This window comes from Delphinapterus leucas, chromosome 1 (genome assembly GCF_059928025.1).
Source record: "Delphinapterus leucas isolate spDelLeu-1000000601 "Yukka" chromosome 1, BTC_Dleu_Yukka2, whole genome shotgun sequence".
Lineage (NCBI taxonomy): Eukaryota > Metazoa > Chordata > Mammalia > Artiodactyla > Monodontidae > Delphinapterus > Delphinapterus leucas.
Genome location: NC_143129.1, coordinates 85185968 through 85212320, shown reverse-complemented (window position 1 = coordinate 85212320; position 26353 = coordinate 85185968). Strand labels below are relative to the sequence as shown.

General features: G+C 40.2%; 1 protein-coding gene across 1 annotated transcript in view; it reads right to left on the bottom strand.

The window, feature by feature from the left end:
- Positions 1 to 26353, bottom strand: part of HMGCS2 (3-hydroxy-3-methylglutaryl-CoA synthase 2) — a 43297-nt gene extending 16944 nt beyond the window's left edge. The window contains 1 exon segment of the mRNA XM_089908344.1: positions 26256 to 26353. Coding sequence (XP_089764470.1) covers positions 26256 to 26353 — 98 coding nt within the window.

Below are 26353 nucleotides of genomic sequence, written 5' to 3'. Positions count from 1 at the left end.
TCTCACATGGTGGTTGTGCTCTTTGCTTTCCACAATATGGGACCCCTGGCCAAAGGAACCCAATGTACTGCAGTGCTTGGAATAAGGCATATGTCCTCTTTGCTCTTCGCTGATATCTCCAGAGTATTTTTCTTCTCCCTCCTCTCAAAAGCCCCATTCTCTGCAAGCACATGCCATCAGTCTGGACCACCCAGTGCCTTTCATTCTTGCAGTCAACATTCAGTCCTCCTCCACTACCCTTGTTTATGAACATGGAAGCACAGGAATCACTGCCTTCCTTTCCACCCTCAATCCTCAGCATTCTTGGAGATGTGAATCTCCACATAGGTAATTCATCCACGCTGCCCTCTCACGTAAGTTCCCACTTCCATGATTTTTATCCTCCACTTGACCTCAGCCTCCCATTCCACACTCATACTCCTTTTTTTTTTTTTTTAAGTATAGTTGACTTACAATGTTGTGTGAGTTTCAGGTGTACAGCAAAGTGATTCAGTTATATATATATATATATATATATATATATATATATATAATTTTTCAGTTTCTTTTCCCTTATAGGTTATTACAAAATACTGAGTATAGTTCCTGTGCTATACAGTAGGTCCTTGCTGGTTATATATTTTAAATACAGTAGTGTGTATATATTAATCCCAAACTCCTAATTTATCCCCCCCTTCCCCTTCCGTAACCATAAATGGGTTTTCTACGTCTGTGGGTCTATTTCTGTTTTGTATATAAGTTCATTTGTATTATTATTATTATTTTTAGATTCCACATATAAGCAATATCATACGATATTTGTCTTTCTCTGTTCTGGCTTAGTCACTTAGTATGATAATCTCTAGTATGAGTTTCCATTCTCATACTCTTGACCTTCTCACCACAGCATCTATACAACCTCCAAAGTTTTAATTTCATGCAGTGCAACTCTAATAAACTCTATCTTCCCTGCTTACTGTGTGTGTGTGTGTGTTTGTGTGTGTTTAATGTCTCTATTGGAGTATAATTGCTTTACATTGTTGTGTTAGTTTCTGCTGTATAACGAAGTGAATCAGCTATACGTATACATATATCCCCATATCCCCTCCCTCTTGCGTCTCCCTCCCACTCTCCCTATCCCAGGCCTGTAGGTGGTCACAAAGCACCGAGCTGATCTCCCTGTGCTATGCGGCTGCTTCTCACTAACTATCTATAATACATTTGGTAATGGATATATGTCAATACCACTCTCTCACTTTGTCTCAGCTTACCCTTCCCACTCCCAGTGTCCTCAAGTCCATTCTCTACGTCTGCATCTTTTGTTTTCTTCTTCTTTTTTTTTTTTTTTTGCGGTACGCAGGCCTCTCACTGCTGTGGCCTCTCCCGTTGCGGAGCACAGGCTCTGGACGCACAGGCTCAGCGGCCATGGCTCACGGGCCCAGCCGCTCCGCGGCGTGTGGGATCTTCCCGGACCGGGGCACGAACCCGTGTCCCCTGCATCGGCAGGTGGACTCTCAACCACTGTGCCACCAGAGAAGCCCTAAACCCACTCTTGGTCTACCCTATGCCTGTATCTGAGCAGCTAAACAAGGCTGAAGGAAAACACAGTATGGTATTAACTGGTTAGCTTTACATTTACAACCACATATCTCAAACGGACCCTCAGCATAGTCTGGCAATTCTACTACATTTTCCTAGTTCATTTGCTCTCCCACTCCCAAATGACTAGTCATACTTCCTCTTCTGTCTTCAGCCCATCTCCTCTACTCATTCTCAACTGATTACTTCGACTCCTCTTTCACTGAGAAAATAGAAACCATCAGAAGAGAAGTACTCCATCTTTTATGAGCAAATTCAGCAAATTGCCTGCCTTTATACCCCATACTCTACTTTCCTATAGTTCCTATCTAAAGGAACAATCCCTGCTCTGTTTTAAATCTGATGTCACCACTTGTGCACTTATTGTACTGCCTCTGCTCTGTGTGAGAACTGTGGTCCTGCAATTGTCTCTTCTCTTCTTCCTGATTTTTCCCCTTTCTACTAGGTTGCTCTTATCAGTGTTCAATCTCATCTTTAAAAATACCGTTTTGCCACATCTTCTTTATCCATTCATCTGTCGATGGACACTTAGGTTTCTTCCATGTCCTGGCTGTTGTAAATAGAGCTGCAATGAACATTGTGGTACATGACTCATTTTGAATTATGGTTTTCTCTGAGTTATTTGTAGTGAGGTGGATGGACCTAGAGTCTGTCATACAGAGTGAAGTAAGTCAGAAAGAGAAAAACAAATACTGTATGCTAACACATATATATGGAATCTAAAAAAATAAAATAAAATAAAATGGTCATGAAGAACCTAGGGTCAAGACAGGAATAAAGACACAGACCTACTAGAGAATGGACTTGAGGACGTGGGGAGAGGGAAGGGTAAGCTGGGACAAAGTGAGAGAGAGGCATGGACATATATACACTACCAAACGTAAAATAGATAGCTAGTGGAGAGCAGCCGCATAGCACAGGGAGATCAGCTCAGTGATTTGTGACCACCTGGAGGGGTGGGTTAGCGAGGGTGGGAGGGAGGGAGGTGCAAGAGGGAAGAGATATGGGGATATATGTATATGTACAACTGATTCACTTTGTTATAAAGCAGAAACTAACACACCATTGTAAAGCAATTATACTCCAATAAAAATGTTTTAAAAAATGCCCTTTTGACCCTATATGTCCTACCGAGTGTGCCATCACTTCTCTGCTCCTCTCTATACTGAAAGCCATTAAAGTATTATCTGTTCTCAGTGTTTCACATCTTTTCTTCTCACTCTGTCTTTAATTGCCCCATTTTGGCTTTTGTCTCCTGCATTCCATTGAAATTCCTTTTGTCAAGGTCATCAGTAACTTCCTTTTTGCCAAACCCAATGTTTGGTTCTGAACCTTCGGTTTACTGGACCTCTCAGGAGCACACGGCTCATATTCTCACTCCCTCTTTCTTGAAACACATTTTTCATTTGGCTTACAGAACCTGACAACTGCAGGATTTTCCTCCAAATCACTGGCCACTCCTCACAACTGCTCCTCCTCCCTCTGACCTCTAAAATTTGGAGCTCCAGGTCATCCCAAACACTCAATTCACTGAGAAAATAGATGGAACTGAATAGGAACATTAGGCTCTTAGACCAAAACACCCAATATTCACAAAGAATTATGGATACGTAATAGATGATTTTGATAAAATTGAAGGCCAAAACCAGTCAATCCGGCAAAAACTTTATTTAGTCTATATAACAGGTTAAGCAGTGTGCTAAGTATTGGGAAAACATGGGATGGATCAGCTTCGTTTCTTTCTCTCTTTTAAGTTGGCATGTACTAAGAAACTACTGTGTGCCAGGTACTGTGCTAAGCACTTTTTGCACGTTATCTCATTTAATTCTCATAACTGAGATGGGTACTATTATTACACCCATTTTACAGATGAGGAAACTGAGGTTTAGAAACATTGTATAATCATCTGTGGTTTGAGAACTTGCAAGTGACTTAAATGGGCTTTGAATCTAGGCTGTCTGGATCTATGCATGATCTGCACCAATCTTTAACCATTTTTGACCTGAAAGAATGCCAGTGCCATGTGGTTAAATCTAATATTAAGTTGTTTCTTTGGAATAAGGGAATCTTGTAGGTTGAGGAAGTACCAGGAATATGTTATTTAAAGTATAAATTGGGGGAAATAATAGCATGACAACATCAGGTGATAGTTTTTCATAGTGGACAGAATTTAGTTGACTTAGTCAAGTAATTATAGTCAAGCACAATAAAGTAATTGGTTTTTCTATGAATTGTCCAAAGTGTTGAAGGAAATATAGTAAAGAAGACACCCCTCAAACACTTACATAAACTCACATTTTGATACTTTCTAAATGAGGACAGACATTTTTATTCTTGCTTTGAGATTTTGGGGTCCTTCAACTCCTGGACTGCAGCTCTTTAGCTGAACTGTTGATGAAAGATAGAGTGTTGATTAATCAAAAATGTGTCAGGATGTATATGTATAGCTGATTCACTTTGTTATAAAGCAGAAACTAACACACCATTGTGAAGCAATTATACTCCAGTAAAGATGTTGAAAAAATGCGTCAGGTGCTAGATAAACATTAGGAATCAGAAAAATTGATTATTATGGTTTAAAAAGTTTAGACATCTAGGGTGAATCTTGCAAAAACAATGTTTGTTTTTTAAGCAATTCTGCCAAGAAAGCTGATTTAGGAGAGCAAAATTATAATAAACAACGTTCCCAGGCACCTAGATTTACCATTTTTAGCTACATCTGCCTCTTCTACCTTAGAGACTCACAGTCCTCATTTCAACAAATGCCCTGAAGATGCATTTAGCCAAGGTTTCTATGACTGATAAATTGAAGTAGATCCCCACTCATGCAGATTTATACTTTAGATCTCAATGTAAAGGAAAGGAGTTTTCAGATTTCTAGGCATCGGGAAGTGTGTAGGAAAGTTATTTCTACAGAACGTGTAGACCTAGGGACAAGTCTTTATGTTTGGGGAGATGAACCCTGTTTATTTAATAATAATACTAACTCAATACAAGCATATCTGGTACTTCATCAGTTTTGAAATGCTTTCACACGCAATCTGTACTCACAACAGTTCTAAGTTGATTTGGACATTGAAGCTTCCAGAGGTGAAGTGACCTGGCTTGTGAGTGTGTGACTAGTTCATGGCAATGGCTGGGAGTAGATATCTCTGCTATACCTCCAGATCGAGGACTCTCATCACATCTACGTGTGGATTCTGCTATGGGAGGGGAGGAGTCAGAGCTACTTATGATTTTGTTACTGGTTAACCAATCTCTCCTTTGCCAGGTCCTGCCTTTTGTGATTACCTGGGCTAACATGCAGACCTTTGATTCTAAAGCTTCCAGGGTTTTGTGAGGGAGGACTACTGAGGCCCGCAGGAAGTGTGCATAGATTCTTATCTAATTAGCTGAGAGGTCCTGAGAAAAGTAGGGGAAAGGGCCTGGAGTCTGATGAGATTTCTCAGAAGAAAAATATTGAGCACTGGTGTTCATTATTTTGTTTGAGTTACATCATTCCAGGAGTTACCTTGCATTTGTTATGTCATCTAGGGAGCAAACCCAGCAAGATGATGTCCAGTCTCAAGAGCGAAAGATTCAATATTTGCACAGGGAAGACAGTGTAATGATGGTGGAGTTGCCCGTGAGTCTCAAAGAGAAAACCTTGGCATCGTCTGATCACCTGTCACTGCTTCTCTAGCATTTATTGTCCAGCCTTCTTCTTCTCAGACATTTAAACTGTTTGGAAAAAAAAAAAAACAACTAACTTCCCACAGTCATTTTAGGTCAATAACAAATAATATGTCACAAAATAACCAATTTGCGTAAGTAATCTCCTTTTCTTTTTTTGAGCCCTCAGAATTTCGTTGTTAGATAATTATCATGTATTTGCCTTATTATCACAATTTATATTTGCATAGCATTTTAACAAGTCCAATTTTTTTCTGCTTGGCAACATGGTAAACTGTCATAGGTTGTTGAATTCCTCTTCTTAAATCAAAAAACACTAGAAAAATGACTAAAGCATAAATTTGAAGAACAATTCAGAAAAAAAAAGCTATGAGAAATCCTTGAGGAGTCTGAAGGATGCCCTGGACCAAGGGATGTGGGATAGAGGCAGGGATGAGGTTGGATGAGGGCTGAAGCCTGCAAGGGAAGGATGGTTGCAGTGGGTAGTGGGAGGAGAGACACTGCAAAAGCCCTACCCTGGTGCGTTGTTCACGAAAAGAGTTGCAGATTGACCAATCATACACTGACAATTATTCTAACAAACCTCCATTCTCAAACCCCAAACTGGTGGCCTAGTAATATTTTCTCCAAGTGCTGTTGTTTTCCCAGCAGTTTAATTGTGCAATCTTGGCCAGGAGAGTCTCCTGGTGAAGTGGCAGCAAACAGGATGGTCATCAGTGGTTCTGCAATGTCTGGGGCTTATCCCCACCACTCATTTGAAATGTGCCTTGAGGAACACAGACTGGGGCCAGATCTTCAGTGCTTCCACAACACACAGCACTAGAGAGTATCCATTACCCCCAGGGGACATGAACTCATATGCCAAAATAAGGATACATTGAGGTCTATAAAAGGAAGACAGCGCACTGAACAGAATTTTTGAAACAGACAGATCAAGAATTTAAAATAATCATCCTATGTGTCCTTAAGAAGGGAAAGGAATATTTTGTACTATAGGGCACTAATAAGAATCACAACAAAGAATTACATATATGGCTAATTCTATATAATGCTGGAATAAAGACTATGTAGATGAGAAATATTACAGGATGGGAACATAGCTTAAAAAATTAGTGAGTAGGAATATTCAATTGGGGAACTCTCAAAAAAGGCCAACAAGAAAGAACAAGATGAGAAAATATTGTTTTAAAAATCTAAGAGATTGGAAGAATAAATGTAGAAGTATCAATATTTGAAGAATGGGAATCCCCAAAGGAGAAACATTGGAAGAAATAATAAAGATACATTTTCCATTGTTAAAGAAAGATGACACATCTCAGTCTGGAAAAAAAACTTATCAGGGAACAAGCAAGAGAGTTAAGGAGAAAATGGATCTAGAGCACATACAGAAAAAGAGGAAATTCTAAAAATTTCTAGTAAGAAAGATCACCTGAAAAGGAACAAAAGTCAAGTGGCATTGCACTTCTCAATAACAACACTGGACTCACTAAGACAATGAAGTAATATTTTTAAAGAATTAAGGAAATGGACTTCCCTTGTGGCACAGTGGTTAAGAATCCACCTGCCAATGCAGGGGACACGGGTTCAAGCCCTGGTCCGGGAAGATCCCACATGCCGCGGAGCAACTAAGCGCGTGCACCACAACTACTACATAAAAATTGAAAATGAATGGTTAGAATAAAGTATACTATACAAATATGAATCAAGAGAAAGCTGAGGTAGCAATATTAATATCTGCCAAATTGGGAGAGGATAGATTATTTAATGGTTAATGTACTCTGTGGAGAAAAATAAAACTGAACTCTTCAGAGAGTTGGAGGTAATTTGGGTGTCCATCACTGCAGGCAGAATGGGTAAAATGTGGTTGGAAGTATGATCCAGAGTGCTATGAAATGGTTAGAAACAGCACGTTAAATACACAAATAGCAACGTGGATGTGTCTTAAAGGTAATGCTAATGTAATGTAAAGTAATATTTATGCAAGTTTACTCACAAAACAAAAATACCTATTTTATAAAAACAGATACAAATAGAAGTGGTTGTCAAGGTGGGGTCAGGAGGGAGCTGAGAGTGGGAGAATAAATACTGGTAAAACCACAAATTCCATATCCATGGCTACATGATCTTATAGTACAGAGGTATTAACATAGACTTTGGAACTAGGCAGATCTGGATTTGAATCTTAACTTTCCCGTATCCTGCTTGAATAACCTGAAATTGTCGTTTAAAATTTCTTAGAATCAGTTTCCTATTAGTTTCTTCAGTTGCTAGGGGTAGAGAATAATAGTTCTGCATCATTGGGTTGTGGTGATGGTTAAATGCGATAATGCATGTAAGGTGCTGAACACGGTAAGAGTTTAATAAATGAATATTATTATTATCCTTATGTGTTGGGAAAGGATGAGAAAATGAACCACTATCTACAGGCTGAAAAGGATCTGTAGATATCCCTGGGCCTTATCTGAAGCTTCCTCTCACTGCCCACTACCACATTTCTTCCTACCAAAGAACCTATGCATCTTATTTGATGCATGCTAGCTAGACCTGGGAAAATCAAGGGAAATTCTGTTGTGTGAATGTTGTTAACCTTTCAAGAGATGAGAGGAAGAATCATTGGAAGGAACTTGGCAAAGAAGTTTAAAGAAGGAACTTGGCAGCCTGCAACTTTGCTGGGTCTAAAAATTTAGGAAATCAAACTACAATCATTATACCTGCAGGTCATTTTTTATTGTAACTTGATGAGATAAAGGATTTTCTCTGTATAACAATTGGGTTAGTCTGGCTTTTGGCTGACCTATAAGCCCAGGATGAGAGGGCAGAATACATTTCCTCTTGTGCCCATTGGAAACTTCTCCCTCTTCATTTTGAAATCAGTTCATGTTTGTTTATGAGGATATAGGATCTAGACAAAAAGTCAAGTACTAAAGCCATTCAACAGAGTAAACAGGCACAGAAAAATGAAATACGTTGCTCAAGTGATGGTGCCAAGGACTTAGGACTCCTTCTCTGGTGAAAACTCTGATGCCTGAAAATTGTTGTTAAATATCTGGTATTTTTAGTCAAAACATCTGGACAGCAAATGTGATTTTTTTTTTCCCACAAAGGAAGTTTCCTTGATTGTTCTCTTCTTAATATGAAGACAAAACTCATTTCTGAAAAATTCTGGTAAGCAAACAGAAAACATACCATGATTCCATCACAAGCATGGTTAACACCTTCATGTGTATCCTTATGGATGGTTTCTGAACAGATATGTTAAAGGTGAAAAAAATATAACATCAATAGAGAAAACTCTAAGCACCTCCAACTGGTAGTGGGTGAGCGAATTCACGTCAAATATCCCCCCATCCCCATACTGGTTTTCTTTAATTCTAATTTAAAAGTCACTTTCCCCCTTCACTTTCTATTTATACACTATTATATTGTATGGTGTACTCCCCAAAGAAATGTTCTTCTCGTATCTTTCTTCCCATACCTCTCATCTGTGCAAGCCCATCCATTCTCCAGAGCCTGACTCACCACTGCTAGACACTTCCCAGACCATTCACCACAGCTAATGTTGGTCTCTCTCCACTTCTAGAATTGACTAATTTAGGCAGAGCCATATCCCTCAGTGACCCCTAGTCCCAGCAGATCCATTCCAGACTCCACGTGACAGCTTTTCAAACAGCACCATCTTGCTCATGCCTCTTGTGGAGATGCTGGCACAGTATGGAATGGGAGAATGATTAGAAACTCTCTCACTTCTTACCACATGAGAAACTTTCATTCATCCTTTATTGGGTCAACAGCTACAAATCGAATGCTGCTATGTAGAAATCAACACATAAAGAGCTATTTGCTAATGTGAAGTAAGATCTGCTAATTTCTTGAGGCCATCATTTGTGATGGAAGGAAGAAAGAAAACAGAGAAAAAGGAAAAGAAGAAAGGAAGGAAGGGAGGGAGGGAAGGAAGGAAAGGAAAACAGAAAGTATAAAATCCTAGATTTTATAGTGTGCTATTTATAGTGTGCTATTTACTCACTATGAGACCTCAGTCAATATATTTAACACCTCAACCTTTAATCTCCTCATTTGTAAAATTGGAATAATAATTTAAAGTATTTTACAGCTTGTGAGGATTAAATGAGATCATTTGTAAGTAATTAATACTTGGAAAGTACTCAAAAAATAAATGTTACTCAATAGATGTTAGTAATTGTGATGGCTGATTTTATGTGTCAACTTGACTGACCCACAGGATGTTGGATAAACATTATTCTGAGTGTTTTTGTGAGGGTATTTTTAAGTGAGTTTAACATTTAAATCAACAGACTGAATAAAGCAGATTGTTCTCCCTGATGCAGATGAACCTCATTCAATCAGTTGAAGGTCTGAATAGAACAAAAAGGCCAACCCACCCCCGAATAAGAGGGAATTCCTCCTGCCTGACTACCCTCCAGCCAGGACATTGTTTTTCTCCCTACCTTCAGAGTTAAAATGAAGCATCAGCTCTTCCTGGGTCTTAAGCCTGCTACTCCTGGGACTAGATTGGAACTACGCCATCAGCTCTACTGGATCTCCAGCTTGCTGACTGCAGATCTTATTTGTCAGCCTCCATGGTCACATGAGCCAACTTCTTATAGTAAATCTCTCTCTCTCTGTTTCTCTCCATACACACACACACACACACACACACATATATATATACACATATATGTATATCCTGTTCTGTTTTTCTGGAGAACTCTGACTAATAAAGTAATATTATTATTTGAAAGTTATATCTCACATACCTTTCCACAATGTTCAAGGTAAATTTACTCCTTTCTCCAGTCCAGTCCTGTGGAAAATTATGTTATTTGCCAAATGAGGAACTGACGTTAAGTCTGAGAAGATATTTCCTCACATTGAGTCCTGGAATCTTCTTTTCTGGAGGAGGCAATTCCAGAAAAGTAGTTGTCCATGAGGAGAGTAAAGATTTCAAATTTAGGTTTTATTGTTTGTTTGTTTTTGTTTTTTTGGGCTGCATTGGGTCTTCATTGCTGCACGCAGGCTTTCTCTAGTGGCAGCGAGCGGGGGTTACTCTTCGTTGTGGTGTGTGGGCTTCTCATTGCGGTGGCTTCTCTTGTTGTGGAGCATGGGCTCTAGAGTGTACGGGCTTCAGTGGTTGTGGCACGCGGGCTCAGTAGTTGTGGCTCACGGGTTTAGTTACTCCGCAGCATGTGGGATCTTCCCGGACCAGGGATGGAACCCGTGTCCCTGCACTGGCAGACGGATTCTTAACCACTGCGCCACCAGTGAAGTCCCTGTTTTGTTTTATTGTGTTACTTTAGTATCTGATGAGTTAAATGGTGACCAGGAAGCTGATGGAAATTCAGAGTCTGTGTGAAGCAGGTAAAAGGTCATCAAGCTCAAAGGGGGAAGCTTGGCTTGGTAGCCAAGAAGGATCTTCTATGAAAGCTTTTGCTGAGACTGATCAACAGCCCTCCAGCTCTTGCCCCAGGAGGCCTTTGGGGGTTTCATGGAAGGCCAGTGACAGATCTGGGTCCAATTCACTGTTTCACAAAAGAGTTTTCAGTGATTTGAGTCCAGACAATTTCAAAGCTAGAACGAATCTTGGAAGTCATCCAACTTGTAGATTCTGGGAATATAGTGGTGGCATTGTCTTTGAATTTCTGAATCCTCACATAAAAACAGGTAGAACAAAACCAAAATCTCTTACACATTTGCAATAAAACTAAGTGATAGCGAATCCCTGTGACCCCCAAAGTACAAGTGAATGAGGATAAACCAACAGTCATAAAACCTGCTGTGGCATCTGTGAGGGAGAAAGCAGTGGGCAGCAGTGGTGTGTCTGAGGACCTGGAGAACCAGAGAACCTCTAAACAGCCAATGAGAAACTACCAGAGAGCAGACAGACTAATTCAGGGGCATTAGCTTAAAATGGGAGTAGTTTTGTCCACCCCAGTGCCAGTGAGTACAAGCTCCACTTCCCAACTCCCCAGTAAGATCTCAAGAGCCAGAGCGGCATAGCCAGTGATGTGCTGGTAATTGTTTAACAGTCCAATTTGTGGTGCTTGCTGATTTCCATGGTATAAATACTCCTGCCATGGCCAACTGCAAGCTACTAACATGAGTACAAAGTTGGGAAGAGATACGAACAGTTGATTCTTACAAAGTGGGAGCCGGATGTGAACTCTGGTAAGAACCAGAGCTCTTTTCCAGGATTGGAGGGACACTGAATAGAAACTGCTGGGACTGGAATCAAAATTGAGTAGGACAAGAACAACAGCTACAAAGGAAAGAGAAGGTCGAGGTAAACACGGGGGCGTGGAACAGAGCCAGGAAATCTCAGACAGCTAGCTGCCATATTTCTGAACACAGCACGAAAACAAAAGAGAGAGCTCAGTAAAGTTAGAAAATCTACCCCGAACCACACTACCTTTTAAAAGCTCAGGAAACTAATGTCACATAAAAATGAGCAATAAAAACGTATCGAGGTAAAATCTAATGCAAAGTTACATTTAACTCCGTGGTTCCCAAACCTGCTGGACATGAGAATCACTGGGGGGGGGAAATAAAACAAAAACAAAATCAGAAAACACTCTTTCTGAGCCATTTGTTCTGGATAGGAGGCCATACTACTGGCTACATACAATAAGTTAAACTGGCCTAACCAGTGGTGTTGACAATGCAGTGGTCCCTTGATATCCTCAAGGGACTGATTCCAGGAACCCCATGAATACCAGAATCTGCAGGTGCTTGAGTCCCTTACATAAAATGGCATAGTGTTTGTATATAACTTATGCAATCCTCTTATATACTTTAAATCGTCTCTAGATTATTGTAATACCTGATAAAATGTAAATGCTATGTCAATAGCTATAAATACAATGTAAACACTATGTATAAATTTGCCAGAGCCTGGGAAATTCAAGTTTTGCTTTTTGGAACTTTCTGGATTTTTGTTTTCTGAATATTTTTGGTCCAAGCTTGGTTGAATTTGTGGATGTGGAGCCTCTGGATATAGAGGACCATTGGTAGTTGTCTCCAACAGCCTCCTTCCACTGAGCTGACGACTACCTACGCCCTCGTACCCTTCTCCCAGTTGCCCAGAGATTTTCATCTGGAGGGGTGTCATGTGCAAAACTGCCTCATTCTAACCCCAAACTATCCATTCTATATTCTATCCCTTCATGAAGGAATGATAAATGAGAGCTGATAAATCTATGACAACTAATGTTTCAGTAATTAATTTTAGCTTACTAAAGATTCCCTCCCCAATACTTTCATACAATAGCTGTAGTATTGCATCTATTTTCACTGTAGACCCTCAAGGAATCACTAACGTGAAAATTTCCAAAACAATTTAGGTAGGCATATGGGGGAGAGATTTTAGGTCACAAGAGCTTCAACAGTTCAGGTTCTTTGGTGGCAAACAAAAGAACCCTAAGCACACTAGAAAGAAGGAATATTTATAGCCTTGAGAAGGAGAGGAACTGGGGACGTTCTGGGAATCACAGAAGCTTGAATTCACAAACCTTCTGTTAGGGTGTACATTAGGTAACTCAATTCCAAACACATTTCAATTCTCAAGATTCAAATTCCAGAGAAAGAAACTTTAAACTGTTTTTATTGGGTCACATATCTATTCCCTTGATACGTAAGTGGAGATTTATAATCACCAGCTCCAAACTATATGGAATTTCTCAAGAAGGAAAGAAAGAAGAAAAAATACAACAGATTTCCACTAGAGACCTCTCTCTAGATCTGCCTGGTTCTAGTCGGCCTGACTAGGTGACTTGAATGTACTTTTGTTGAATGAATTCTAAATGAGTTATTCAAGATATCAAAAAAAAAAAAAAAAGTCAACCTGATGTGGCTGGTTCTCATGTGGCTTCCGTTCTACCCTACACTGTCCCTGACACTGCACCTGGCAGTTCTCTGCATTCACTTTAAAGAATCCCCTTATATCACACATCATTGATTAAAGGTTTTGTGCTGAGACAGAGGAGAAGGTTGCATTGTGCACCACAAAACCGTGAACTAAATCATTTCAAGAAACTACCCAAGTGCCCGTCGTCAGTAGAATGGGCACATGAAACGTGGCATATTTGCAGAATGCACTACTACACAGCATGAGAATGAGTGATATACAGCTATGCATGACATGAACGGCCTCACATACACAATGCTGAGTGAAAGAAGCCAGACAGAAATGAGTACAGATTGTACAATTCCATTTAAACTATGAAACAGGCAACGCTGGTCATATTGTTCAAGGTCAGGCTGGCGGTTACCTTTTTGGGGAGGGGTCATGACTGGAACAGAGTGTGGTGCTCCAAGGACAAAGAACAAGATAAACTCAAAGGGCCAACATTGCTGGAACAAAGAGTTACAGGACTCCTATCACTCTGTCACATTGCGACCATTGCAATGTCCCAGAGCCCTCCTAGGCAGCACGCCCCGTTGTTCTCCAGCTCAGCATACTGAAAGTATACATAATCTTCCCAGTCAGCAGATGACTCGCAGGTTCCCTGGCTTTAAAAACAGACCAGAAACCCTTGCTGGGGTCGACTCTCCGTATCAAGAGGTTGGCCTGTTGCTCTGGCAACGACCCTTCCCTCTAATAAATTGTCCTCTTTACATTCCGCCTTGTGTCTGGAAATTCTTTTCCAACCCGCATTCGGACCACGAAGCAGAGTGCAAGGGCAGCTTCTAGGGTGCTGGTCATGCTTTGTTTCTTGGTCTGGGTGTTGGTTTCATAGGTGTGTTCTGTTTGTGAAAAGTCATTGAGGTGTGCACTTTTGATAAGCAGACTTTTTTGTGTATATTATATACTACAAAAATAAGTTAAAGAAATCTTAGTAGACATTCCTCTTCTTCCCAAAGGCCCTCATTGCCTGCTTGGCCAACCAGGGGTCCTCTCTGTCTCCCTTCACAGCTGTGTCCCTGCTCTACCCCTCATGCTCAGGGATCTTCTTTTTTTTTTTTTTTTTTTTAGCGGTACGTGGGCCTCTCACTGTTGTGGCCTCTCCCGTTGCGCAGCACAGGCTCCGGACGCACAGGTTCAGCGGCCATGGCTCACGGGCCCAGCCACTCTGCGGCATGTGGGATCTTCCCGGCCCAGAGCACGAACCTGTGTCCCCTGCATCGGCAGGCGGACTCTCAACCACTGCACCACCAGGGAAGCCCAGGGATCTTTTCAGCTCCTGCTCCAAACAAGTTCCCTTCCCTGTTTGGCATGGCTCCCTGGAAGGGATAGTTTTTTGCTCTATCTGCTTCCCTCTCAGAGAATGGTCCTGCCTGAATTTCTGGCCTTCAATAGTTCTTCCAGAAGTTCTTGTGAATAGTGAATAAAATGTTCTCATCCCATTGTATTTTCACCTGAGAAAATATTTGCAAATGAGACAGGCTGGGACCTGGGACCCTTTGTTGGGACCTGGAACCCCTTGCTGCAGTGCTGCAATGCTTGCATCTGGACACACCTCTCCTCAAGCAACGAGATACAAAGAAACTGCATGGGACTAAAAATAACTGCGTGCATGCCGCAGTTGAGGCAAATTCTGTACCCAAAAGATACAAAGAGACCAAAAAACCCAACTGCCACTTTTTAAGAGCCTGGAGCAAAAACAGGGTGTTGGGAGCAAAAGCAGGGTACTGCACATGCATACAACCCCACCTAAGCAGTGGGCAAAACACCTCAGCCACCTCTCCGGCCCAACCCCTGGACACACCCCTACCCTCACCCCATATAAGGAGCAAGCTTGCCCTCCCTCAGGGAGCAAGCAAGCAAGGGGACCTGTTGTTTGTTCTCTGCTCCCCCCTGCTGCAGCAGGGGCCCCAATTTAAAGACTTGCCTGAATTTCTTGCCTGGCCTCTAGTCAATTTCTATTGACTGGGGAAGGCCAAGAACCCTGGTCGGTAACACAAATATTTACAATTTTGGATTCACAAATTCTGTCCCCAGGGGATAGACAAGAAGAGACCTGGTATTCCACTAACTTACCAGTTCAGACATATTCCTTCATCTTCTTCTCCTCTCTGTTTGCTTTTTCTTAGGGTAATTAGATGCTAAGTACCAAGGGTGGAAGTCTAGTGATCACACTTGTGACGTTAGGGATTGTAAAGTTGAAGTCTGGCTCTGCCTGTATCCTCTCAGGCTTCACCATTTTCAGTGCCTGCTATTGGTGTATAAATACCTCAATTCCCTTGCCCCAATGTGTGATAAGTTTGAGGTATGTGTAGCAGGCGGGCTTCCAGAGTTCCTCAGAGGGATTAAGGCTCAAATTGCCCATAGTTCGTAATTTATTCACACACCCTTTATTAGCTGCCTCCCTTCCCTATCTCAGTTCCTCACACCCCTGCAGGTTTCCTAGGATCTTCTCCCAATTCCATGTGAACCCTTGTCTCAGTGTCTGAGTCTGGGGCAACACAGACCAAGGTGGACATGCCCATGTGCACATGTACACAAACATACACAGCAATGAATTGTATTAGTGTATGGCAGACACACCCTAAGGTGACCTCTAATGAGTCACACCCCATAATCCCTTCCTCTTGAATGTAAATGGAACCTGGGACTTACTTCTAGCCAACCAAATAGGATGAATAGTGATGGAATTGTCACTCCAGGGCTTATATTACATTATAAGAGAAAGATTCTCTAGTCAATTTCAAAGAAGCAGACCACCATGTTTGAAGTGTCTGTGGGGGTCAGAAGACAGAGAGCTGTGGTGGCCCCTATGATCTGGGTGTTGCCTCTGGACAAGCAAGAGGACTCAGCTAAGCTATGTGGAAGCCCTTGACCCACGGATATTCTGAGATAACAAATGTGTTGTTTTAAGCCGCTAAGTTTGTGATAAATTGTTAAGCAGTAGAAAATGACTGCATTCTCTGTGAAAATTATTGACCTGAGGTTGGGACGTGTTTCTCCCATTCCTTAGGACCTTGTTGGCAGGAATTCAACCTCAAGTGCCTCCGGGTCCAACTTTGCTCTTTGATTTGTTATCTAAGAACAGTCAGGATTGACACTTTTTCTTGTTCCTCCTGAGTTTTCACTAAAAGTGACTATTTGGTTGGTCCACCAATTCTCCGGTAAATGCACATTTCTTCAATAATGCCTCTCTCTGAATTCCTTCTGGAGAACTTGATCCAGAAGAGCCTGATCTTTCCAAGGTCAGGACCAGGTCCAGGCTTGCAGGACCTTGTTCCATGGCTCATTTCAAAAATCTGCTGGGTTGTAACAGGATACGTAAAGTTCTTTTCTTCTTCCTGTGTATGTCAGCAACTTGACTTATGAATTAGGGCAGTCCTCTAAACTGCTATAAGGCTGAGGCTCTCCCTTCTGTTCTCTGAGAAGTTCTGAGAAATTTTACAACATTATTTGGCAGCTGTCTATATTTTCAAGTATTGTTTGACGGGCTTCCAAGAATTTCCCTACAGCTTTGGAGCAGAGCCAGCTTAGCCTCCTCTGTTCTTACTTTCTGATATCTGCTTTATCTAGCATTTCAGTACTATTTCCACTCAACATTTAAATATTTCTTCCCTGGAGATGGGATGCAAGTGGGAGTTATGGGGAAGATTCTTTCAGCATCGCACATTATTTTATTTTATTGAAGTATAGTTGATTTACAATGTTGTGTTAATTTCTGTTGTACAACAAAGTGATTCAGTTGTGTGTGTATATATATATATATATTCTTTTTCATTATGGTTTATCACATAATATTGAATGTAGTTCCCTGTGCTACACAGTAAGACCTTGTTGTTTATCCATTCTCTATATAATAGTTTGCATCTGTTAATCCACAAATCCCAACCCAACCGCGCCACCCCCACCCCGCACCCCCATGTCTATTCTCTATGTCTGTAGCATCTCACATTTCAGTCCAGCCAAATGGAGCTTTCCACTGACTGCTCCACATGTCAGTCCTCATCTCTGTTGGTTGGCCCCAGTGTGGGCAATAGGCATGTTTTTGTAACCCAAGCTCTACTGTGTTCACTTGTGTCCTAAGAAGAGGATTAGCCTTTTGAGACATTGAGACAAAGCCAGAATCTTAAAAAATCACATTAAAAGTATTTCCCTGCTCTGTTATCACACTGGAAGTCAGAAAAATTTAATCCTAATAAAGCTGTATTTACTCTCTCTTCTCCTGTGAAAAATTTTGCAAGCCACTTTATATTTGCTCCCATTAAAAAAAAATTCTTCAAGTAGGATCCTTTCAAACTCAGTCTATTTCAAAAATCAGCAGAGGTTCTGAACATCCAGGCCACCGGTGTCCATGGATCTTTCACAGGAGCAGACAGCTCTCTCAGATACTGGTCTACTGCTACAGCTCTTGGTCTCCCTACTGTTCTGATTGTTAGAGAGTGGTCAGGTATGTTCAGTTGATGTATTTGACCACTGCTACAGGAAAAGCACTTCTGGTCCAGGTGTTGGCCCATGATTGGGCTCTCAGCTCACCACTGCCTCATGTCCCCCTCTTATGCTCAGCCAGTGTTCCCCAAAGAACAACCACTGTGTTGGGAGAGCTGCTTCCAGGAGTTTATAGAGTCAGCCACAGGCTGGGCCATACCCTCATTCTCCAGAGCACAGCGTGTCTCCCTCGTTCTAGAACTGCTCATGCAGAAGATCCACCTCTTCCCCTGTGACAACTTTGCTCACCATGAATCTCAGGAACTTTAATCAAGTGCCAAAACTTTTTGTTAGATTCTTATCCCAGGACAATGACTGCCTCAGGCGATATAGTTATAATATTACTGAGAGTAGCAATTCAATTGTGTTATTTCTTTAGACGATTTGCTACAGGAGTATAGGACACATGTCACTGTGCTCCCAATTTAATACCTTCCTTGACAAACAATTTCATTAAATCTACTCAATGATCCTAAAAAAAGTCTTTTTTTTTCTATTTTACAGATAGAAAAACAACCTCAGAGAGGTTGAATGAGCTGTTCAAGGTCACACAGCTATTAATTGACATACCTGGGATTAGAACTCAAGTGCGTTTGACAACAAAATAAATGTTTTGTTCTTCTCTTCTGACAAGAAGGAAGAGAACTCCTGGGCTGATGGGGGTATATAAAGACTTGCCTTATGAACCTAAACACTGAAACGTGTTTCTTAAGCTAGAGTCATGTACCCCAGGTACCTTATAGGACTAATTTAGGGAGTTTGCTCATTCTCTGAAAAAACTTCTAAAAGTGTATTTTCATTTTGCTGATAATGTGGGGAAAAAGATTTTCTGTATAATATGCTTAATTACTTTCTGAGTAATGCCTTGAGATTTGCATGCTGCATTTGCATTTATGGTAAAAGTCATTGGCACCAAGTAGTACTTCGTTAATTATGAGTGAATGGGAGAGAACACAGGCTGACTTTCTATGTAACATGGTGTGGAGTTGAGGCTGAGTGTTGCAGGGCCGTCAAAGAATGAAGGCCTTGTTCTAGTTTGGAAGGAGAAAAGCTACAGTGATATTTGAGTCACAAAGTAACTGTGGAATGCCAAAAGAATCTGAACCATAGCAAGACATACCAGGCTCCTTTTGTAAGCCTTGTGATTGTTTGGTTGAAACTGGACGATGCAGTGGCTCTGGAAATTGGATTCTGTCCCTTCTCCTTCTCCAGGGTTTGCTGTGTTTTTTTATTGTTTTTGCTTTTTTTTTTTTTTTTTTGACTGTTGTAGGCTATCTCTGTGCTAAAGACCAGCCTGAGGTGTAAACTTAAGGTTTTCTCAGGTGTTTTCTGAGACTTTGCCTTTCCCTGGGCGTGCACAGTCACTTTCTATGAATAATTTTCCCCACATACATGGTTGCTTTTGAATGTCCTAGTCTTTGATGTCTGGCTCCCAAGAGTGGAAAAAGAGAAAAATGAAGGGGGATGGGGGAAAGGGTTCCTGCTCTTTAAATCTTTGGGAAGTCACTGCAGCTGAAAGGGGAGGTGTTGCAAAAACGGAGCGAGGTATGAGGACAATGGCCTCTGTGTTTGCACCTTTGTGGTGAGGAGCAGCGGTCAGCAATCAGAGCACAGGTCACCAATATTTGAAGGATGGGGTGAATTATTCCTTATTGGGAATTTGGATTTATGGTCTGACTATTTAATGATCTCTGTAAATAAATTAATGGTTTAAAGAGATTTTTGTTTCTGTTGGGTATCCCAGGTCATTTCTTCACAGAGAATCTAGTTTATTGGCCTTTTCCATCAGGAGTTTGGTTTTATGGTCTGTTCATTTGATGACCTCTATAAATGGATTACTAGTTGATAGATCTTATTTCACTGGGTGAGAGGTGACAGAGAATCTGGTTTGTTTGTCTTTTCTGTTCCTCCGGTGACTCTCTGGAGCTCTAAGTAATTAAGAATTTTGCAGAAGAGAATAGCTCTCTGAAATGGACCCGTGAGTTTTGTAATTATGTGTTTATTCTGACTCATAGCTGAAATTCCAGAATTGAAGTTGTAAACTCCCTTTGTTTCAGTCTGGATGTCTATGTATCTGATTCAAGAGATCTTTACGTCTAGTTGCGTGAGGGTGTAATATTATCCTACTTGCCGGTTGGTGTTAACAAATTAGATCATAAATATCTTAAGTTAAAGGATCTCTATTCTGATTAGCTAATGAGATAAATAAGCACTTATATAAATTGAATATTTCTAAAATTCCAAGAAAATAAGGAAATTGAACTTTTAATGTTTTCAGTGTATTAGACTTAAAAAGTATGCTTACACAGAATAACTCAGAAGTGTTTTAAGAATTCAAGTTCACACAATTTAGGTAAATATTTGGCAAGTGAAGCTAGTTTAATAATTTTAGTTACTAAAAATAGCTAAGTCTTCACTGATTTATCACAGATGAGTATAAATGTAGATTTTATTCTGTCGTAGGTACATTGTTGCCAGACTTAGGCATATTTACTGATCAAATAAGTCATCATTATTTCTACTTAATACTTACAGTTATGAAAAATGTAAAAATATGAAAAATGTGTTTCACCAAATTGACTCATTATTCCGATAAAATTTTATTTTAACAATTATGTTTTGTAGTACGTCAATTTGAGGATAATTTCCAAAATGTTTAGGTAAGTTAAAACCTTAGACTAGGATTAAGTTGAATTAATAAATGAAATTTCATTGGATACCTGCATAATTTCTAAGTAAGACAGAGCACTGAAACATTAATTACTAAGCATTATTTTAACTTTCTATGTTTTTGCTTCTTCTCATATGCCACAGAGAAACTATATAGAGACTTTAATAGACTATCTTTGGGTCTATTAAAGAATGTGTTCATTTTTGCCGTTTGAGAAGTTGTATAAAGTATGGCTATAGAAAGTTGTATTGTATTTATGAGCTCTGCAGGACAGCGAAGACGCTGGTTTGTTACCCCAGTTGTCTACCCCAAGTTTTTTCTGTGAAATAGAAATTACTTCAGTTAAAAGTTATGATTAGTATATGTGAATGAAACTATTTAGGAACAATAATTTCAGGGAAATACAACTCTGCACATATTAGTTTGCTAAGGAAAAGATTAGTTTTGTCCTAAGAAGCAATATTGTAACAAATTCAATAAAGAGTTTAAAAAATGGTCCCCATCAAAAAAAAATCTTTAAAAAAATGACCAGCAGTGCTTTACACTGTCCTGTTTAAGCCTTAGCCTCTCATAGGAATCGTCCCCGATGCTGTCGAGACTTGGGTCCCATATTCTGCCTCATGTGTCACTCTGACTTCTGTTTGCTGAAAGTAACTCTGCCAGACATGTCCGCATATGACATCTTGATCCCTGTTTGTGACTGTATCACGGGAAGCTGTGCTGACCAGTTCTGCTGTCTCTGCTGTTTGTGACCACACACGCAGCTCTATGCCAGCAGTAGCATCGCTGGGAATAGATCCCAGCCACCCTGAGCAAACAATGCTGTACCTTCAGTGCGGTGCTGTTCTTGGCTCAGTGGTCAGCCTCTGCAGACCTGACTGTAGACTATGTTCCTAAGGCTGGGCCAGAGAAAGAAGTATTGAATGTGTTTAATCTGCAGTATAGTGTTTGAAAGCATGGACTTTGGAGTCAGACACTCCTGTGTTTGAATCCTGGCTCTACCACTTATTATCAAGGGCAGCTAACTTGCCATCTCAGAGACTATTTCTGTAAGGTGGTATGTTTTTGTTTTGAGGATTCAATGAGTTATATGTAAATAGCCAGGAAAGGATCTTTGAGTCATTTTGTTAGTATGTTATAAGAAACCTCCAAACGTTTTTTCCAAAGTGGCAGCACCATTTTGCATTTCCACAACAATCTTTGAGGGTTATGGTTGCTGTGCATCTTCACCAACACTTGATATTAACAGTCTTTTAAACTTTAGCCATTCTAGTAGATGTGTAGTGGTATCACGTTTGGTTTTGTCGTTGCTGTTGTTTTGGATTTTTTTTTTTTTTTTTTTTTGCCATACGCGGGCCTCTCACTGTTGTGTCCTCTCCCGTTGCGGAGCACAAGCTCCGGACGCGCAGGCTCAGCGGCCATGGCTCACGGGCCCAGCCACTCTGTGGCATGTGGGATCTTCCCGGACCGGGGCACGAACCCGTGTCCCCTGCATCGGCAGGTGGACTCTCAACCACTGCGCCACCAGGGAAGCCCTGTTTTGGATTTTTAAAAACAGCTTTCTTGAGATATAATTCACATACCTTGTAGTTCATACATTTAAAGTGTACAATTCAGTGGTCTGGGCATATTACATCACTACAGTTTTTGGCAAAATACATATAGCATAAAATTGGCCATTTTAATAATTTAAAAATGTACAATTCAGTGGCATTATTATATCTACAGTGTTGTACAATTATCACCACTGTTTCCAAAACTTTTTCATTACCCCAAACAGAGCCTATGTAACCATTAGGCAATAAATCCCTGTTCCCTTGATTCCCTAGGCTCTGGTAACCTCTAACCTACTTTCTATCTTTAAGAATTTCCTTATTCTGATATTTCATGTAAGTGGAATCATATAATATTTGTCCTTTTGTGGCTGACTTACTTTGCTTAGTTTTCAAGTTTCATCCATGTTGTAGCATGTACCAAAACTTCATCACTTTTTATGGCTGAATAATATTCCACTATATGTATATAAAATATTTTTTTACCCATTCATCTGTTGATGGACACTTTGGTTGTTTCCACATTTTGGCTATAGTGAATAATGCCACAATAAACCTCAGTGTACGAGCATCTGTTCAAGCCCCTGTTTTTTGTTCTTTTGGGTTTATACCTAGGAGCAGAATTTCTGGGTCATTTGATAATTCTATGCTTAGCTTTTTGAGGAATTGCCAAACTGTTTTCCATAGCAGTTGCACCATTTTACATTCTAACCAGTAATGTACAATTTTCCACATCCTCACCAACACTTATTTGTGTTTTTTTAGATCATAGCCAGTCTAGTAGGTGTGAGGTAGTATCTTGTTGTGGTTTGATTTGCACTTATTTAATGATTAATTGTATTGAATATATTCTCATGTACTTACTGACCATTGTGTATCACTTTGGAGAAATGTCTATTTGAGTCCTTTGCCCATTTTTTCAATTGGGTTGTCTTTTTGTTGCTGAGTTGTAGGAGTTCTTTTGTGTATTCTGGAAATTAAACCCTTATCATATATATGATTTGTAAATATTGTCTCATATTATGTAGGATTTTTTTCACTTTCTTGAAATGTTTGATGCACAAAAGTTCTTAATTTTGATGAAGTCTAATTAATCATTTTTTTCTTTTGTTGCTTGTGCTTTTGATGTCGTATCTAAGAATCCACTGCCAAATCCAAGGACATGAGGATTTATGCCATATTTTCTTCTAAGAGTTTTATGGTTTCCCTTTTATATTTAGGTCATTCACACATTTTGAGTTTATTTTTGTTTGGTGTGAGGTAGGGGTCCAACTGAATTCTTTTCCATGTGGAAATCCACTTGTCCCAACATCATCTATTGAATGTACTGTCTTTTCTCTATTGAATGGTCTTGGCACTCTTGTTAAAATTAATTGACCATAGATGTATGGGTTTATCTCTGGATTCTCAATTCTATTCTACTGGTTTGAATGTTTATCTCTATGCCAATGTCATACTGTTTTGATTACTGTAGCTTTGCAGAAGTTTTGAAATTGGAGAATGTGAATACTCTAACTTTGCTCTTCTTTTTCAAGGTTGTTTTGGCTATTCAGGACCCCTTGCAATTTCATGTGAATTTGAGCATTGGCTTTTCTATTTCTGCAAAAAACACTGTTGGAATTTTGATAGGAATTACATTGAATCTATACATTGCTTTGGGTAGTATTGACATCTTAACAATATTAAATCTTCATATCCATGAACACAGGATGCCTTTCCATTCATTTAGATCTTTTTTTCACTTCTTTCAGCAATAGTTTTTAGTTCTCAGTGTACATATTCTTCAACTCCTTAGTGAAATGTATTCCCAAGTATTTTATTCTTTTAGCTGTTATTTAAGATGGAATTGCTTTCTTAATCTCCCTTTTGGATTGTTCATTGTTTATTTGGATTGTGTATGAAAACACATGTGATTTTTGCATGTTGATTTGGTACTGTGAAGTTTTTCTGAATTTGCTTATTCACTCTAATAACTTTCTAATAGCTTTCCATATATAGAATCATGAACAGAGATAGTTTTACTTCTTCCTTTCCAATTTGGATGCTTTATATTTCTTTTTATTGTCTAACTCATCCAGATAGAACTTCTTACAAGGTTGAATATTGTGAAAGCAGGAATTCTTGTCTCATGCCTGATTTTGGAGGAAAGTGTTTAGTCCTTCACCATTGAGTATGATGTTAGCTGTAGGTTTTTCAAAAAAGCCTTTTATCGTGTTTCAGAAGTTTCTTTTTCATCCTAGTGTCTGAGATTTTTTTATTATGAAAGGGCAATGGACTTTGTCAAATGTTTTTCCTTCATCAATTGAGATCACCATTTGGGTTTTTTCCTTCATTCTCTCAGAGTGATGTATTACATTGATTTTCTTGTGTTGAATCACATTTATATTCCTGGGATAATCACATTTGGTTTTAATTTGCAGAGCTCTAATGACTAGTAATGTTGAATATCTATTTATGTGCTTTCAGCCATCTGTATATCTTCTTTGGTGAAGGATCTGCTCACATCTTTTACTCATTTAAAAATACTGAGTTGTTGGGGCTTCCCTGGTGGCGCAGCGGTTGAGAGTCCGCCTGCCGATGCAGGGGACGCGGGTTCGTGCCCCGGTCTGGGAGGATCCCACATGCCGCGGAGCGGCTGGGCCCGTGAGCCATGGCCGCTGAGCCTGCGCGTCCGGAGCCTGTGCTCCAAAACAGGAGAGGCCACAGCAGTGAGAGGCCCGCGTACCGCAAAAAAAAAAAAAAAAAAAAAAAAATACTGAGTTGTTTGTCTTATTGATTTGCAAGTCTTTTCTCAGATATATGCTAAACAAATATTTTATTCCAGTCTGTGGCATGTTTTTTAGCTTTTTAATAGTATTTTTAAGGACAAAATTTGAACATTTGAAGTACAATTTATAATTTTTTTCTTTTATTGTTCTTGTTTTTTTGTGTCCTAAGACATCTTACCCAAGATCACAGAGATTTTCACCTATATTCAATCTTAAAATAAATGGCTTCTGGCTTAGTCTTCATGTTCTCAGATTACTCTCCTCTGTTTTTATTCATGCAGTGACTACAGACTTCACATATAGTAAGTCTGATGGAAATGTGTATTGCATTTAAAAATTAATACTTGGTATGTGCCTTCTTCACTATCCTGTGTCTGTACAGTCATCCCTCAGTATCCATGGGTATTGGTTCCAGGATCCCCACCCCTACCCCCAGATACCAAAATCTGTGGATGCTCAAGTCCTTTATATAAAATGGTGTATTATTTGCACATAACCTATGCACATCCTCCCCGTATACTTTAAATCCTCTCTAGATTATTTATAACACCTAATACAATGTAAATGCTATGTAAATAGTTGGTGGTGCACGGCAAATTGGAGTTTTGCTTTTTGGAAATTTCTGAATTTCTTTTCAAATATTTTTAATCCATGGTTGGTTGAATCTATGGATGTGGAACCCGCAGATACTGAAGGCCAACTGTACTGCCTCCTATGTGGTCATGCACATGCCAGGCAGACCCATAACACGGAGTTTTCTGGGACCCAAGGTTTCTCCCAGATGGCTGTCCTCCCGTGTTCCAGCAGAGGATGTTAGTTTCTGTCATGGTAGTCAAGCAGCTAATTATGATAGCTCACGTGACTTTCATCGAGGACAACTATATTTGTTAATGCTTATGCCAGGCCCCATCGTAAACTCTTTACACATTTTAACTAGTTTGATCCTCAAACCCCACAGAAAGTAAACGACGGCTCAGAGACTCCAGGCTCCATCTCATACAGCCAGTTTGAGGCAGTCAGTCAGATCCAGAGAGGCTTAATTCCAAAGCCTTTGCTCTTCCCACTATAAAAACTACCATAGGCTGTGGCTGGAGTCTTATATAAGTGAGCACATTTTGGGAAACAACATAGACCTGATTTTTCTTCTTCTTACATCAGATGCATGTCCAGATGCATTGAAGTTCAGACATCTGATTCTGAGGTCCTGCCGTGGGATCTTAGGACAGAGTTTTCCACAGGGTGGCCCTTAGCCCCCAGGTAGAGAACCACCTTTCCCGTGCTCAGCCCACATGTGTCAGCAGGGTCACATAGATGAGGGCAGTGTAGCTTGTGCACCGCACAAAGGTATATGGCTAAGGGGGCAAGTGGGGGTTAGAATCCGGTCTGCTTTGGTCCTGTGGGTCCATGGGGCAGTGTCTTCCCAGAGGGGCATCATCCTTTTATAATCCCTACAAAGGCACCATATCTGCTAGCAGTGGCCCTGTCCTTTAGGTGAAGCTGACTAAACCCCTGGGCTCTAGAGAAGTTACATGTAATATAGCTTAGCTAAATTAATCATCACATTCTATCCTCCTGGCCATAGTGATTGGTTGAGGAATGAGCACATAACTCACGCAGGAGACTCTTGGCCAGTGAGGCTTGATTTGGAGGCTTTTGTTTGAGGGCTGTGGTTCTCGCCTGATAAGGTGAGGACTGGAGCTGCTGCAGCCAT